The sequence below is a fragment of the Acinonyx jubatus genome, chromosome C1 (genome assembly GCF_027475565.1).
Source record: "Acinonyx jubatus isolate Ajub_Pintada_27869175 chromosome C1, VMU_Ajub_asm_v1.0, whole genome shotgun sequence".
Taxonomy (NCBI): Eukaryota; Metazoa; Chordata; class Mammalia; order Carnivora; family Felidae; genus Acinonyx; species Acinonyx jubatus.
Genome location: NC_069381.1, coordinates 45,290,192 through 45,303,119, shown reverse-complemented (window position 1 = coordinate 45,303,119; position 12,928 = coordinate 45,290,192). Strand labels below are relative to the sequence as shown.

At 38.5% G+C, this 12,928-nt stretch overlaps 1 protein-coding gene across 10 annotated transcripts in view; it reads right to left on the bottom strand.

Moving 5' to 3' along the window:
- The window catches only part of PRKAA2 (protein kinase AMP-activated catalytic subunit alpha 2), a 77,435-nt gene that overhangs the window by 12,729 nt on the left and 51,778 nt on the right, over positions 1–12,928 (bottom strand). For all 10 annotated transcript variants that reach the window (XR_008294904.1, XM_027059079.2, XM_053214119.1 and 7 more), the window contains 2 exons: positions 5,345–5,432; positions 3,124–3,348 (listed from right to left, as the gene is read on the bottom strand). Coding sequence is in view for 9 of the 10 variants with exons in the window: in XM_027059079.2 (XP_026914880.1) it covers positions 3,124–3,348; positions 5,345–5,432 (313 nt within the window). In the remaining variant the exon portion in view is untranslated. The remainder of the gene's footprint in view (positions 1–3,123; positions 3,349–5,344; positions 5,433–12,928) is intronic.

Below are 12,928 nucleotides of genomic sequence, written 5' to 3'. Positions count from 1 at the left end.
ACAATGTCTGTCTTGTCTATCACTATATTCCCAGAACTTAGCCTAGAGCCTTGAACAGAATAAATACTAAATAAATAGTTACTGAATGAATAAATGCAAAAATGATTAAATGAATGAATAAATACTGAGATATTTTCTAACCTCCAATCACTTACCACCTTATAAGAAAAATAAGACCTATATGGAATAACTATAAGAATGTAGTAGCATAACAACTCGGGGTGCAGGGACACAGGCACCCCAACCCCAAGGCCCACACCACCAGGACCACAGCAGGAGGGAAGTTCTGCTCTAAGTGCTCAATAAGCTGGTGGGCTAAGTCATCCACGTGTGGGTGTTTCTGGTCCCCCACCACCCATCAGCCTGGGAGACGCATCTGTGTCGCAGGGACCAAGGTGCGCTGTGGAGGGGAGACCCTGTGGGACACCTCCTCTTTGCAGCCAGCCCAACTCCACACTGAATGCCACAGAGGGGCACAACCTGGCTCTTGGAGGTTGGCAGGTAACTCCTGTGTGCAGTCAGATTTGAACCCTGGTGGGTCAATCCACACCCCATACCTTCCACAGTATCAGATAAAGCACCTCTGAGCTTGTGTTAAGTTCAGCTGGCCACAAAACCACTAGTAAGTGTGAGAATAAAGGGAAACATAGCTAAAAGAGAGCAGGGACACTAGAAGGGGGAGCCCTACCACTCAGTATCATTTACAGAGCCCATCGGGGTACTGATCACGACTGTGATGCAGCCAGTGAGAAACTGGCATCACTCTGATCTCTTGCTGTTCTCCAGTGGATTTTGGTTCAGAAAAATCCCTCCCAGATTTTTTTTTCCATGAAATAAAGTTCCTTTCCTTAGAAAAAAAAAAAAAGAATGCAGTAGCATAACAGGGGCGCCTCAGTCGGTTAAGCATACGACTTTGGCTAAGTCACGATCTCATGGTTTGTGAGTTCGAGCCCCGCATCAGGCTCTGTGCTGACAGCTCAGAGCCTGGAGCCTGCTTCAGATTCATTCATTCATTCATTCATTCATTCATTCATTCTCTCTCTCTCTCTCCCCCTTTCCCTCTCCCTCCTTCTCTCTGCCTCTACCCCATTCACGCTCTCTGTCAAAAATAAACGTTAAAAAAAAACCAAAAGCAAAGAAAAGAATTCCCATACATTAAAAAACTGAATTTGGATAAATAAAAAATGATAGAAACTATAAATTCAAGTTATTAGTTTGAGAACAGAAATGAATGCCATTATTTTTTTATAACTGGGAGTTTGTACTTGTACTGAATACTATTTTATGTCAACTACATATGCATAAATTACTTCATCCTAATAGACTTTTATTTACATTTTTCGTCTAAAGCTTGTAAATATACAAGTATCGGTTTTAACACAAGTGGAATCAGTACTTTTCCTATTCTAAATGTATGTGCTGACAGAAACAGGTGCAAATATATGTATCAGCGTCTCTAATTTTCTTTCTAAGGAAAAGACAATTAAGTGACCAAGGTGCTTGGCTGGCTCAGTCCACACAGCATGTTGACTCTTGATCTCAGGGTTGTGAGTTTAAGCCCCAAGCTGGGCATAGAGCTTAATGTTAAAAAAAAAAAAAAAAAAAAGGCCAAAAACAAACAAAACAAAAACTGTAAACACAAAAGCTTTTTTTCCTGCTAACTTCATTTCCATAACTAAAGTTGGTGCTAATTTACAATCACACGTTTATTTTATGTATGAGGCCTGGAACACTCGAAGAAAAGCTAGGGGAGAAAAACAGTATACAAATGGAAAAGCCATCAGTCCCTGCTTTCAGAAGAGATCAGCAGCTACCACGTAAAAAACTACTCTATTTAAACATTCCAAGACTCACAGGTCTCTACACAGCCATTCTGGCTTGTAAGAGGAGAGATTCTGGAGAGACAGTAACAGAATGTGTTTGTAAATAAATAACCGATGAAATGTTAGGTAAAAACAAAAAAAAAAACCCTAGGAAACGTAACACAGTAAGTAAAAAGTAGAAGGTCAAGAATTACCATGGCTTGTGTATGCTAGATAAAGGTCCTATTCACAGTAACACTGCAAGTTCCGAAGTTTCTCACGTAACAAGAAATCCTTCACAGCCCTAGCTTATTTTTTTATTCAAAATCTTAGCAAAACTTTTAATGCTTTATTTCATCAACCATATATAAAATACATAAATCTCACCCTGTATTCCATTTGAAATTTATTCACTTTTTTTTTAAGTTTATTTATTTTCAGAAAGAGAGAGAGAACATATGCATGTGTATGCAGGGGAGGGGCAAAGAGAGAGGGAGAGAGAGAGAATCTCAAGCAGGCTCCACAATGTCAGCACAGAGCCTTTGAAGCAGGGCTCAAATCCCACAACTGTGAGTGAGATCATGACCTGAGCCCAAATCAAGCACTGGACACTTAACTGACTGAGCCACCCAGGCACTCCTGAAATTTATTCAAATAGTTGCTCAACATATACTACATTCGTGGGCCTTCTCGCATTGTGTGTACTAAGATGAGTAAGACACTCCCTCTACCCTTATGGAGTTATAATTTAGGACTGGAGGAAGATGCACTGAGTAATAGCTAGATATGAAGCGATAATGAAAAAATAAAACCATGAACAAAATGTGGAAATCACGGAAGTGGAAGCAACTAACACTGCCTGGAGGAATCAGAGGTAATTTCACAAGGGAGATGATAAGTAAGAATTATAAAGGATGGATGGAAATCTACAGGGTCAAAAAAGGCAGAAGACAAATCAGAGACAATAATATAAATTAAAACATGAAGGCATAAAATATGTTTTTTGAAGAACAAGGAAAAGCTGAATGTAGCTGAGGCACTGACCAGTGTGTGGTGGTAAGTGCAGGAGTGAGGCTTCAGGAGAAGGAAATGGAGCCTTATTAGGAAGGGCCTTTGAGGATTTGCTGCTTAAGCTAAAAAGTTTAGAAAACAATCTGAAATATTTAAAAAGATCAGTGACCTGATCAGGTTTGTGTAAAAAGGAAAGCAAAATTCCTATGCTATTAAGTGTTACAGAGACTAACATAAAGCAGGCACTCAATTAGTGTTATTATTATTAATACTACAAAATACACGTAACAGTCACAAAAAGAATAATCACCTTATATCTTTGATAGTTGCCCGTTTCAGGGGGTCAACCTGCAGCATATGCATCAACAGAGTGCAAACAGAACGATTGAGATATTCTGGGATATAAAAAACACCCCCTCGGATCTTCTTAAATAATGTAGGTACATGCTCATCATCAAATGGAAGGGTGCCACAAAGGAGAGCATACAAGATAACACCACAGCTCCAGATATCAACTTCAGGACCTGCATACAATCTAAGAAAAAGGATGACAAAAACCTGAAATACAAATACCACTTTTTCTCATCCGCGTGTATACCCTGTTTCTTCATATACATATTACAGACTCAGTCTATACTGATTTGCAGGCCTTCAATGAGGACCATGGCCACACTCCCAACAGTCAATACTTGTTCCCGTAGAGAATTGGTCTATGCAATTACTATTCAAGTTTTCCAAAAGAAAGCAGTATTTTTCTTTGTCACAAACTCACTTAACTTACTAATTGACTAATAAAAAAAAATAAAACAGGGGCGCCTGGGTGGCTCAGTTGAGCGACCGACTTCAGCTCAGGTCATGATCTCACGGTTTGTGAGTTCGAGCCCCACGTCGGGCTTTGTGCTGACAGCTCAGAGCCTGGAGCCTGCTTCTGATTCTGTGTCTCCCTCTCTCTCTGCCCCTCCTCCACTCATGCTCTGTCTCTGTCTCAGAAATAAATAAACATTAAAAAAAAATTTTTTTAAATAAAACATACTATGGTTGAATTTTTATGGAAACATCAAAGTAGATAACCATAAACTTGAAAAAAACAATACTATAATGTATACGTTAAATCCTTTTATCATAAAACTACAATAAAGAAAATGCATATATAACAGAATTTTTATCCCTGAATGCATATTTTACAGAATATTTGAAACATTACAATGCCTAACTAGTCCTACAGCCATCTCTTTGACAGTACTTGTCCTGTATAACATTGTCCTGAGTATGACTTTCATTCCAATCACTTGTTAGGTTAGCTCACAGGACTAAGGTTAGCTTTGTTACACATAACCTATGGCTGGAATATTAGTCCTTTCTTCTCTCACCTACATAAAAAATATTAAAATGCTCCTGATAGCACACTGACAAACTCAAAGCTAGGTCTGAGGTAACAAAGTAAATCTATGTTATTCCAATTAAAAGAATATAATCCACTTCAAAATGGTGCTGCCCATCATTTATATCATTTGCTATACTGTCCAAAACTCCTATATCTGTTCCTTGCAATAATAACGTTTCTGTATTTTCTCTCAGAGAATTCTGTTAAGTTTTTAAACAGACACTGGTCACTGTAGAAAGTCTTCAGTTTATCACTGCAATCTGTATGAACATTTTTTCTATATACCAATGGGTAAGCTCCAATCTCTACTTATACAGTTTAATTTCATGAAGTGACAATACTGTCCCCCCAAAACCTCATTGTTCTAAAGACAAAACATAAAATAATGGTCTATATAGTACCTTATTAAAAATATGTTAATTATTATTTAAGGACTGTCTGATAAGAATGCTTGAATATAGCAAATGCTCTTATCTGTACTTTATCAAAATAAAATCAATATTTCTTTCAGTCATTTTTTTAATGGAAAAACTCCCTTAAATTTTTTTTCAATAATTTAGCATCATCACAGACTCATGGAACTTTGAGAACAGACAGAACAAAAGCTCACCTAAGGGTTTTATGATCATCGATATACTTCTTATCTGTTCCTTCAACACTTTACTCTTTGCTTACATCTTTATTTTATGCTCTCTTCTTTTCCTTGCAATGTCTCAGTGACTTACTTTACACCTCTGCACTCTGCACCCGGGAACCTAGGTGTTTTACATATTGCCAGCATATATAGGACCAGGGACACTAATATTGTCCTATCAAGAACTTAATGCTTGAATTCTTTTGTAAATGTTTCCAACAAACACAACACTTATTCTCTGTTATTACTATATCAGTAATACTATCAAAAATAACTAGGAATAAAAATAATTACACCTGGAAAAAAGAAAAAATCATTAAATATACTCATAACAAAATCGAAACTGTTTAAAAAATTGTTTAATAAAACTATTCTCTCTTAAAGAATGGAAAAAAAGGACAATTTGGTCCTACTGTGTTAATCTTATCCTCTGAACAGAATATATCATAATTAAATGTTATTAAGATGAACAAAAGATTATGAAAAGTTTACTCTCCACCCATCTATTATTACCTGCCTGAGATGACTTCAGGTGCTGCATAATTGGGAGATCCACAACTAGTTCGCAGAAACTCACCATCCGACATCATATTAGACAATCCTGAAAGTAAGAGTAACGTTTACTTCATGCTACATATTTTTAAAAGTAGATATAAGTACGAGGGAAAATATCAAGTCTTTAATGTCCTATACATATTTTTTTAATTATTAGAAAAAAAGTAGTGGAAAGCATTTGTTAGACTAGTAAAAAACATTCCAGCATACTTTAGCTCTAAAAGATAAAGCACATCATGCATGATTCGAATTCCTTTTTCTAAATAAAAATCTTGATTCACCTGACAAATATGAGGTTGTTCTAAATTATATGAACTCTTCTAAACATAAAAGCAACAAAATATTATTTGCCCATTTCTACAGTTGAAAGAATGAAATGGAGCCTATTACTTTTTGTCCTATGCTTTCAAAGCCTTTAAAAATAAAATCTCTAAGTAGAAATCAGACAGGTTCTTATTTATAAAGATTATGTTCCAAAAGCTTTTAATTTGGAAAGCTTATATTCAACATAGAAAAAATAATCTACTGAACCAAAAATCTAACTGGACTATAATATTAAAGAGTTTTTTTGATTTACAAAAGAGAAGGGGCACCTTTTAAAGTTTTTTTGGGGGGGGAAGGAGTCAACATAGCAGAGCTATAAGTAGGGGGACCCAAAGTTCCCTCGTCCTTCAAACACAGCAATACTGAGGCCAGAAGACGGAATTCCAAGAACCCAGGCTACAGAGTGACAGAAATATCTCTAGGGGCCCCCAGGGACAACTTGGTGGTCCATAGGTGTGTGACTGTCAATTGGGAGAGAGAAAATGGGTGGCATAGGCACAGAGGAGAGGGATCCCTTTCTCTGGAGAGACAAAAGGAAGAGAAAGAGAGGCTGTGGAAGTGTAGGGCTGTATTTGGACAAGAGAAAAATCACAGACCGGGGAATAGAAAAAACAGAGAAAGAACCAATATCTAACACGATCCAGGGTTGCAGGTCTTTCTCCAGACTGGAGCCTGCCGCCCTGTATGCACGCCTGGGGAGGAGGGGAGCCAGACCCAGGCTTGGTAGCGAGCTCAGGGGTGCAGTCGGAGAGAGTAGCCCCCTCCCTTGAGTGCTGTGGGAAGAAGGTATATATCCACTCTAAAGACAAAAGACCCTGCGGACACCTGCCACCCAGGCCCGGAGCGGCACTACCCCAGAACTGGGGCGCACGGAGCAGGACCCTTTATGACATCAGGGACTGAATTTAGCCAAGTGCCTGGGAGGTGCAGGAGATGGTGGAGTGGGACAAACTGGCCCTCTGTGTCTGCACGGCACTGTGTGGACAGCCTGAACAGACCAGTGGGAGACATCTGGTCTGGGGAGGAGAGACAGGGGTGTCCCCATTTTTCTCCCCATCGCCAACAAGGTTGGGCTTCAGGGAAGGGACAACGGACCCACAGTGCAGGCAGGACCTGCCTACACCAAACCATGCCCCTTCGTGCCTGGTAAATGCATATCTACAGAAGCGAGACTGACACTGAAGCAGTGTTCCAGACCAGCACCGCAGTCACAGGTTCCAAGGCACCATCAGGTATCAGCACAGTGGTTTTGCATTTTCTGATTTGACTCTTGGTCAGTTCTTATTTTATATAAATTTTTTTTTCTTCATTCCTTTGATTACTTCTAATTCTGACTGGTTTATTTAAGCAGATAATTTTTAATCCATTCTTTTTACATCTCTTCTGTATCTCCTTTTTCTTTTTTTTAAATGTTTGTTTGTTTGTTTATTTATTTATTTATTTAGAGAGACAGAAAAAGAGCAGGGGAGGGGCAGAGAGAGAGAGAGGGAGACAGAGAATCCCAAGTAGGCTCCACAGCTGTCAGCACAGAGCCCAATGCGGGGCTCAAACCCATGAACTGTGAGATCATGACCTGAGCCTAAGGCAGACGCTTAACCAATTGAGCCACCCAGGCGCCGCTGTATCACCTTCTCTATTTCTCCCTCCCTCCCTCTCCCTCTCTCCCTCCCTCTCTCTCTCTCTCTCTCTCTGGATTAAGCAATATAGTTTCTCTGATTCTCTGCCTGGTCAATTTTTTGGTTGCTGTTTTTTTTCTTTTTAACCACCCGTCATTTCTCTCTTTGTATGGGATAAGGCTTCTTCCATCACCACACCCACTTTTAAATTTTTTTCAGAGTTACTTCAATGAACAAATCAAAGCACGCCTAGTAGAAGGTCCAAACTACCATTACAGGTAGCAAGATAAAGCAACCAGAGTCACAACAACAGAGAGCATGCAACACACTCCAAAAACACCTCCTGAAGGGCCAGGTTCTGGACAGTGTACGACCACTTTTTAATATAATTGTGCTTGCAGGTGCAGGTCATATAACAAGCTATTAAAACACATAAAGGACAGAAAACTAGCCAAAATGATGAAACGGAAGAATTCTCCTCAAAAGAAATTCCAGGAAGAAATGACAGCTAGAGAATTGATCAAAACAGATATAAACAATATATCTGATCAAGCATTTTGAATAACAGTCATAAGATTAATAGCTAGACTTGAAAAGAGCATAGAAGACAGCAGAGAATCTACTGCTACAGAGATCAAAGAACTAAGAAATAGTCATGACGAATTGAGAAATGCTGCAGATGAGGTGCAAAATAAACGAGATGCAGTAACAGCAATAGAAGATAAAATTAGGGAAAACGATGAAGCCAAGAAAAAGACAGATAAGAAAATGCTAGATCATGAGGGGAGAATTAGAGAACTATGCCATTCAATGAAACATAATATCTGTATCCTAGGAGTTCCAGCATAAGAAGAGAGAAAGGGGCAGAAGGTTTACTTGAACAAATTATAGCGGAGAACTTCCCTAATCTGGGAAAGGAAGTGGACATCCAAATCCAGGAGGCAAAGAGAACTCCCTTCAGACTCAACAAGAATAGGTCTTCACCATGGCATATCATAATGAAACTGGCAAAAAAGAAAGATAAAGAGGGAATTCTGAAAGCAGCTAGGGACAAATGGGCCTTAACCTGTAAGAGGAGACACATAACAGTAGAGGCAGACCTGTTCCCTGAAACTTGGCAGGCCAGAAGAGAATGGCAGGAAATAATCAATGTGCTGAACAGGAAAAATATGCAGCCAAGAATCCTTTATCCAGCAAGGCTGTCATTCAGAATGGAAGGAGAGATAAAGGTTTTCCCAGACAGACAAAAGCTGAAGGAGTTCATAACCACTAAACCAGCCCTGCAAGAGATCCTAAGGAGGACCCTGTGAGTGGAAAGCAGAGAGATATCACCACAAGCATAAAACCTACAGATAACACAATGACACTAAATTCATATCTTTCAGTAAGAACTCTGAATGTAAATGGACTACATGCCCTAGTCAAAAGACAGAGGATATCAGAATGGATTAAAAACAAGATCCATCTATACGCTGTCTAAAAGAGACTCATTTTAGACCTAAGGACACCTTCAGATTGAAAGTGAGGGAATGGAGAACCTCTATCATGCTACTGGAAGTCAAAATAAAGCTGCAGTAGTCATACTTATATCAAACAAACTAGATTTTAAACTAAAAGCTGTAACAAGATGAAGAAGGAAACTGTATTGTAATTATGGGGTCTATCCATCAAGAAGAGCTAACAATTATAAATGTTTATGTCCCCAACACACAGGTTCCCAAATATAGCAATCAATCACAAACGTAAGCAACCTTATTGGTAAGAATATGGTAATTGCAGGAGACTTTAATACTTCATTTATAGCAATGGACAGATCATCTAGGCAGAAAATCAATAAATGAACAATGGCCTTGAATGATACACTGGACCAGATGGACTTGACAGATATATTCAGAATTTTTCATCCAAAAGCAGCAGAATACACATTCTTCTCAAGTGCACATGGAACATTCTCCAAGACAGAACAGTTACCGGGTCACAAAACAGCCCTCAATAAACATAAAAGAACTGAGATCATACCATGCATATTTTCAGATCACAACACTATGAAACTTGAAATCAACAACAAGTTTGGAAAGCCTCCAAAGGCATGGAGGTTAAAGAACATCCTACTGAAGAATAAATGGGTCTGGGAATGCAAGCTGGTGCAGCCACTCTGGAAAACAGTTTGGAGGCCCCTCAAAAAATTAAAAATAGAACTACCCTATGACCTAGCAATTGCACTACTAGGTAATTATCCAAAGGATACAGGTGTGCTGTTTCAAAGGGACACATGCACCCCAATGTTTACAGCAACACTATCAATAATAGCCAAAGTATGGAAAGAGCCCAAATGTCCATTGATGGATGAATGGATAAAGAAGATGCAGTGTGTGTGTGTGTGTGTGTGTGTGTGTGTGTGTGTGTGTGTGTGTGTGTATGTAATGGAGTATTGATCGGTAATCAAAAAGAATGAAATCTTGCCATTTGCAACTACATGGATGGAACTGGAGGGTATTATGCTAAGTGAAATTAGTCAGAGAAAGACAAATATAATATGACTCACTCATATGAGGACTTTAAGACACAGATGAACATAAGGGAAGGGAAGGAAAAATAATATAAAAACAAGGAGGGGGACAAAACATGAGACTCTTAAATATGGAGAACAAACAGAGGGTTACTGGAGGGGTTGTGGGAGGGGGGATGAGCTAAATGGGTAAGGGGCATTAAGGAATCTACTCCTGAAATCATTGTTGCACTATATGCTAACTAATTTGGATGTAAATTTAAAAAAATAAAATTTAAGTAAATAAATAGGAAAAAAAAAGAATGGGTCAACCAGACAAAGAAGAAATTAAAAAATACATGGAAGCAAATGAAAATGAAAACACAACAGTCCAAACCTTCTGAGATGCAGCAAAGGCAGTCATTAAGAGGAAAGTACACTGCAATTTGGCCTATCTCAAGAAACAAGAAAATTCCAAATACAAACACCTAATCGCTCACCTAAAGGAACTAGAAGCAGAAGAGCAAAGAAACCCCAAAGCCAGTAGAAGAAGAGAAATAATAAAGATTAGAGCAGAAATAAACAATACAGAATCCAAAAAAAAAGAGAACAGATAAATGAATCTAAGAGTTGGTTTTTTGAAAAAATAAACCAAACTGATAAACCCCTAGCCAGACTTCTTAAAAAGAGAGAAGACCCAAATAGATAAAATCATGAATGAAAAAGGACAGATCACAACCAACACCACAGAAATACATACAACTATTAGAGAATACTATTAAAAATTATATGCCAACAAATTGGACAACCTGGAAAAAATGGACAAATTTCTAGATACCCCCACACTACCAAAATTCAAACATGAAGAAACAGAAAATTTGAACAGAACCAAATCAGCAAAGAAATTGAATCAGTTATCAAAAATCTCCCAACAGGGGTGCCTGGGTGGCTCAGTTGGTTAAGCATCTGACTTCAGACTAGGTCATGATCTCGTTGTTCCCAAGTTTGAGCCCCACGTTGGGCTCTGTGCTGACAGCTCAGAGCCTAGAGCCTATTTCAGATTCTGTGTGTGTGTGTGTGTCTCTCTTTCTGCCCCTCTCCCACTTGTGCGCGCTTCTCTCTCTCAAAACCAAATAAAGCATTTAAAAAAAAAAAATCTCCCAACAAATAAGAGTCCTGGACCAGATGGCTTTCCTGGGGAATGCTACCAGACATTTAAAGCAGAGTTAATACCTATCCTTCTCAAGCTGTTCCAAAAAATAGAAATGAAAGGAAAACTTCTGGACTCATTCTACGAAGCCAGCATTACTTTGATTCCCGAACCAGAGAGAGACCCCACAAAAAAGGAGAATTACAGGCCAATATCCCTGATGAACATGGATGTAAAAATTCTCAACAAGACACTAGCAAATCGAATTCAATAGTCTATTAAAAGAATTATTTGCCATGATCAAGTGGAATTCATTTCTGGGCTGCAGGGCTAGTTCAATATGTGCAAATCAGTGTGATACATCACATTAATAGAAGAAAGGATAAGAACCACATGATCTCAATAGATGCAGAAAAAACATTTGACAAAATACAGCATCCTTTCATAACAAAAACTCGCAAGAAAGTCGGGATAAAAGTAACATACGTTAACATCATAAAAGCCATATATGAAAAGTCCACAGCTAGTATCATCCTCAAGGGGGAAAAACTGAGAGCTTTCCCCCTGAGATCAGGAACATGACAGGGATGTCCACTCTCACCGCTGTTATTTAACAGTGTTGGAAGTCCTAGCCTTAGCAATCAGACAACAAAATGAAATAAAAGGCATCTGAATTGGGAAAGAAGTCAAACTTTCACTTTTCACAGATGACATGATACTCTACATGGAAAATCCAAAAGACTCCATCAAAAAGCTGCTAGAATTGATACATGAATTCAGCAAAGTCACAGGATACAAAATCAATGTACAGAAATCAGTTGCATTTCTATACACCAATAATGAAGTAACAGAAAGAGAAATCAAGAAGTTGATCCCATTTACAATTGCACCAAGAACCATAAAACACTTGGGAATGAATCTAACCCAAGATGTAAAAGATCTGTATGTTAAAAACTATATAAAACTTACGAACGAAATTCGAGAAGACACAAAGAAATGGAAAAACATTCCATGCTCACGAATTAGAAGAACAAATACTGTTAAAATGTCAATACTACCCAAAGCAATCTACACATTCAATGCAATCCTAATCAAAACTACACTGGTACTTCTTCTCAGAACTAGAACAAATAATCCTAAAATTTGTATGGAACCACAAAAGACCCTGAATGGCCAAAGTAACATGGAAAAAGAAAACCAAAGCAGGAAGCATCACAATCCCAGACTTTAGCCTCTAGCACACAAAGCTGTAATCATCAAGACAGTATGGGTTTGGCACAAAAAGAGATACATAGACCAATGGAATAGAGAACCCAGAAGTGGACCCACAAATGTATGGCCAACTAATCTTTGACAAAGCAGGGAAGAGTATCCAATGGAAAAAAGACTGTCTCCAGCAAACAGTGGTGGAAGAACTAGAGAGCAACATGCAGAAGAATGAAACTGCACCACGTTCTTACACTATGCACAAAAATAAACTCAAAATGAATGAAAGACCTAAATGTGAGACAGGAAACCATCAAACCCTACAGGAGAAAACAGGCAACAACCTCTTTGACCTCAGCCGCAGCAAATTCTTACTCGGCATGTCTCTGAAGGCAAGGGAAATAAAAGCAAAAATGAACTACTGGGACCTCATCAAGATAAAAATTTTCTGCACTGCAAAGGAAATAATCAACAAAACTAAAAGGCAACTGATGGAATGGGAAAAGTTATTTGCAAATGACTTATCAGATATCAGATAAAGGGTTAGTATCCAAAACCTATAAAGAACTTACAAAACTTAACACCCAAAAAACAAATAATCCAGTGAAGAAACAGGCAGAAGTCACGAATGGGTATTTTCCAAAGAAGACACTCAGATGGACAACAGACACATGAAAAGATGCTCAATGTCACTCATCATCAGGGAAATACATATCAAAACCACACTGAGATACCACCTCACACTGGTCAGAGTGACT